The sequence below is a fragment of the Ipomoea nil genome, unplaced genomic scaffold (genome assembly GCF_001879475.1).
Source record: "Ipomoea nil cultivar Tokyo-kokei standard unplaced genomic scaffold, Asagao_1.1 scaffold2826, whole genome shotgun sequence".
Classification (NCBI taxonomy): Eukaryota; Viridiplantae; Streptophyta; class Magnoliopsida; order Solanales; family Convolvulaceae; genus Ipomoea; species Ipomoea nil.
The window spans coordinates 5,214,719-5,219,836 of NW_017619254.1; the positions used below are offsets into that span (position 1 = coordinate 5,214,719).

Consider the following 5,118-nt stretch of genomic DNA (forward strand, 5'->3'; position numbering starts at 1 on the left):
TTTCATTTGAGGGACCAAAGCTATGCCACTTGAGCCTTTGGAAATCTTTCATATAAATAACTAATGAATATAAAAGGAACTTTTTCAAAATGTAACTAACATTTTCCTTTTAACTCACGGGAATAACGTTATATATAATGCCTATCAGCCTATATATGAAGTATGAAATATACTTCAATGTATATTATATTTCATGTGAGGAGTTTTCTTTAATTTGCATACAAAAAAGTAAAATTCCCTTCATCCCCAAGATTCTCACACATCAATCTAACAAAACAGTGGAGAGATAAATCACAGTGACTTGACGGCTCATTTAGTGGGAGAATCAGTGCTTAGTGTCTACGATCATGTGTCCTTGTTCAGAATCTACCACTCAAGAACAATTAAACTGGCGTGGGCAAGCAAGTTTTCTTTAATTTGACTGCATATAGTAAAGCTAAAATTTGTGGGAACAAACACAAAATATGGGTGCATCTTTATCATCATCCTGCATTCAAAATAAGAAGCACTCAACTGCTGCAAAACTTTACACAGTCCTCAGCATTGATGGAGGTGGCATTAGAGGAATCATTCCTGCTACGATTCTTGAGTTTCTTGAATCCCAGCTTCAGGTTTATTCATTCTGCTTCTATATATATGTTCAGGAAATATATTATGATGAATATATATATATATATATATATATATATATATATATATATATATATATATATATATATATATATATGATGAAAGCAATATAATGAATTGGATGGTGTTTTGATATAGGATCTGGATGGGGAAGGTGCGAGAATTGCAGATTACTTTGATGTGATTGCAGGAACAAGTGTTGGTGGTCTCATAGCCACCATGTTAGCTACTCCCGATGAACATAACCGGCCGGCCTTCTCCGCCAAGGATATCACACCTATGCTTTTTGAATATGGGCCTTTTATCTTCCCATCAGGAAGGTCTTCATTTTAATTTACCACTCCCTCTATTTTATTAGTATATTGATTTTCTTGATTTGAACTTAGCTTGTTTGCTATGGATAACTTAGATTGATTTATCTTTTTATAATTTTTTGTTGGTTAGGATGACAGGGTGAGATATATCCTATGTATATCATCTGGTAGTAAATGTGAATTTTTCTGGTCATCATTAAAAAAAAAAAAAAAAACATAAAATTTTAAGGTGTCGATTTACACGAGATACAATAAAAATGCAATGCAAGCTAACGTAATTGTAACCTAAACAACATTGTAACTGTTAGCTGATCGATCGGGTTGGAGGGTATGACTAGTTGATAATCTGATTGTAGAAAAGTGTTTGGTAAATTAGTTGTTAGCTGATAGCGGTTTGATATAATTTCTTTTCTCAGAAAGCTAATTGAAAAAATTATTTTGAACAGTTTTTTGAATTTTAGCATTTTGGGATTACAAAAAGTTGATTAACCAAACATTTATATTGACTTTTAATCAAATCAAACATCTAATAGTGGTAAAATAAATCAAAATTGATTGATAAACTAATTATTTTACCAAACAGGATCATAATCAATCTCGATCAACACCTTAAATTTTGAGGATATCACCAAGTTCGTACATTGATACAAACATGTGTGTCGTGTTGTGTGTTTGTGTTTTTTTATTTTATTTTATATGGTGTGACTTAATTATGTATGTTTGATAGAGGGATCCAAGATATGCTGAAAGGTCCCAAGTATGATGGAGAGTTCCTTAAGCAAATGCTAAGGATAAAGCTAGGAGGCATTCGGCTGCATCAAGCTTTGACTAATCTTGTCATTCCAACCTTTGACATCAAATCTTTCAAACCAATTATTTTCTCCTCCCGTGAGGTAATTAACCAATGGGTTCATTAATCTTGGATTACATGATTTCAAATATACAAAATTCTTAAATGTGTTTTGTTAATTAGTAAGTTTTAACGTTGGAATGAAGTTGGAACGTTATTATATTGTACAGGCTAATGTGTGTGGTGGTATGGATGCTTTGCTATCGGATGTGTGCATTGGGACATCTGCAGCGCCGACATATTTCCCTCCGTACAAATTTGTGAATCACGACATCCTAGGCGAGGAGTATGAGTTCAACCTCGTAGATGGTGCCGTGGTCGCAAACAATCCGGTTAGCAACAATACTTTTTTCTTAAAAAATAGAAAATAATACTTAATCGTAGTTGAAAATAATATCTCTGATGAACTTTAATTTGAAACTTAACGATAGCATGTTAGCTTGGATTCAGGTTAGCAATATGAATCAAAGGATTAACTCATTCTCACCTAAGTATTTGAAAAATTGGCTAACCAATCTACTCGTTCGGAAGAACTGACTGAGCTTGTTACATATATTATATTTAATATATCTAAGTTTAACAAAATGTAATTGATCGAGAATAAGAGAGAGGGTGAATGTAAGATAGAAACTAAAGTCTTTTTTTATAACTTGATATTGAATAATATTATTACAGAAAAATTACTTATAGGTAAAGAAAAAACTAACCACTATATCTCACTAACACCTACCACTAACCATTACCCCACTAACAAATACTACCACTAACCATTAAATAACAAATCTTTTTCTTTTGAAGAGTTGGTTTAATAATATGATAACAGCCTCTAATGACTTAAAAGGACATATGGAGTTTGTTGTAAGTCTCCTATATTCTTGCTAACACCCACAATCACAAGGGATATATAATATAGTCTAAAAGCACGTGTAATCATTTCATTTGTTATAGAATAGCGATCTAAGGCTATTTAGTCCATAAATACTATCTTGTATTTCAAAAATAAAAATAAAAATTATTAAGTTACCAAAAACTTCACTCTTATGCAATATCAAGCATCCATTTTATATGGCCCCAACAATCATTATTGTGTGGACCATATTTTATTTACTGTAAAATAATGTACATTTAATACAAAAATAATGTACATTCAGTATAAAAATAATGTACATTGTATTCAGGGGATGCACATTATTTTTGTTTTGAGTGTACATTATATTGTATAATGTACATTCAGCACAAAAATAATGTACATTTAGTATATTAAAAATATCTTTTTTATTATGATGGTCCACACAATAATTTGCCATGGCCCCAACTAAGAATCAAACTCATGACCACCCATTTAAAAGAGTCACTTTGTGCCACTAGATCACAAGGTCATTGGTTTGAGTTGTAGTGCTTTAATTTACACCAACACCGTCAATAAAACTCTACTAAAATAACGTGTTAATATATGTGTTATTAGTTATGATTATAAAGTTGTGAAAAAATAATACTATATATATTCTGGTGCTTGTTGATTGAATGTGGTTGAAGACCTTGGTTGGCCTAAGTGAAGCAAACAAGGTTGGGATGGAGAGAAGAAAAAACAAGTTTTTGTCAAAGAAGCTCAAGGCTATGGACTATAGTCAGCTTTTGGTCATCTCTTTAGGCACAGGCTCCCGGAATTTGGAGAACAAATACTGTGCTGAGGTGGCAGCCAAATGGAACGTTTTAGATTGGATGGTTCAAGTTGACACTGGAATCCCTACACTAATTTCATGCCCTCTCATCAACATGGTTTCCTATGGAATGTCCGATATGGTTGATTATCATATTTCTACCATCTTTCACTCTCTTAATGTTGGGGAAAATTATCTCAGAATTCAGGTATGTAACACAATTTCCGAATTAATTTCACTTTTAGTTCTATAGCTATTGGGGTGCTGTCAATTTGAGTCCACAATTTTCAAAACTAACAATTTACTAACTTAACTATTCAATTTTTATTAATTTTAGTCCGTCCGGTCAAATTGTCAGTCAATTGTCGCCGGAATCTTTTAATTCAGTGTTGAAATGGAAGCTAGTTATGTTTGTGAACCGTTGTTTGAATTAATACAGAGGCAGGTAGTATGTGGATAAAAAAATTTGACAACTGACCGGCAATTTGGCCGTATGGACTAAAATTGATAAAAATTGAATAGTTAGGCTACTAAATTGTTAGTTTTGAAAATTGTGGATTGAAATTGACAACACTACCCCAATAATCATAAGATTAAAAGTAAAATTAACTCTGTACTTAATATATGCATGCTTCCATAGCATTATAAAATTAAGTTTGAGACGAGTTTAATTCGAAAGTGCCTTAATTTAGGTTTTAACTGAGTAATAATTCAAGAAATGGCTCGATTCAGTTAATTATTGTTGGGGTTTATGAGGATGTACTAAACACTTGTTACAGGATAATACCTTAGATGGTACACTTGCAGCCATGGATAATGCTTCTTTGGAGAATATGATACACCTTCGAGAAATAGGTGAAAACTTGCTTAAACAACCTGTTTCAAAAGTGGATCTCAATTCTGGAGTATATATGCAAGTTTCAAAGGATTACACAAACGAGGACATTTTGAAAAAGTGAGGATCCTACTCTACATAATAATAATATGCACACATCACTCCCCTTTCCCACTCTACCCCCAACCACAGACACACATAATTATATTATACTGGAGAATATATATATATATATATATATATATATATATATATATATATATATATATATATATATATATATATATATATATATATATATATATATATATATAGTCATTTTAATTAATTGTCATGTTCAATTCATTAAATTTTACTACAAGATATTGGTTTTTTGTGTTTCAGATTTGCAAAAATACTGTCAAATCAGAAGAAAAACTACCCAAGAAAAAGATCCAAGTAGAATCACACAAAAACTCTCAATGAAATTCATCACATCTGAAAAGGAGAAAACAATCGAACTAAAAGTTTATCATTATTGATGAATAATACTTTATTAGAGTATTTCTGTGTTAAGTGTAATAATAATATAATATTCCATGCAAGCATATAACTAGTAGTATAATAAGATTTTTCTTTTTGAGTATAGTGATACTCCTAATTTTAATTGTTTGTTTTAATCAATGGAATTATTATTTTTTTTATCTCACAAATATAATTATACTTTTATTTTACTATATATATAGAAGGATGCCTTTTTTTTTAGAAGGATGGTCCTCACTATTAAAAATTGTATAAATTTATTATGTTAAATTTTTAGTAGTTGAAGAATCCCTTCTATCTAATTTT

General features: G+C 30.9%; 1 protein-coding gene across 2 annotated transcripts; it reads left to right on the top strand.

The window, feature by feature from the left end:
• The first annotated feature begins 272 nt into the window (after positions 1 to 272).
• LOC109158841 (patatin-like protein 1) lies at positions 273 to 4,915 on the top strand. 2 transcript variants are annotated; one of them, XR_002050447.1, is made up of 8 exons: positions 273 to 611; positions 769 to 950; positions 1,672 to 1,837; positions 1,965 to 2,126; positions 3,331 to 3,663; positions 4,235 to 4,410; positions 4,675 to 4,791; positions 4,827 to 4,915. XR_002050447.1 is itself a non-coding variant. In XM_019306735.1 (7 exons), exons 1-7 carry the CDS (start codon positions 465 to 467, stop codon positions 4,730 to 4,732), a joined length of 1,224 nt encoding a protein of 407 aa, XP_019162280.1. In that variant the 5' UTR covers positions 273 to 464; the 3' UTR covers positions 4,733 to 4,915. The 2 variants fall into 2 exon arrangements, 1 of the variants encoding a protein (XP_019162280.1); XM_019306735.1 differs by having other exon boundaries at positions 4,675 to 4,915.
• The last annotated feature ends 203 nt before the right edge of the window (positions 4,916 to 5,118 follow it).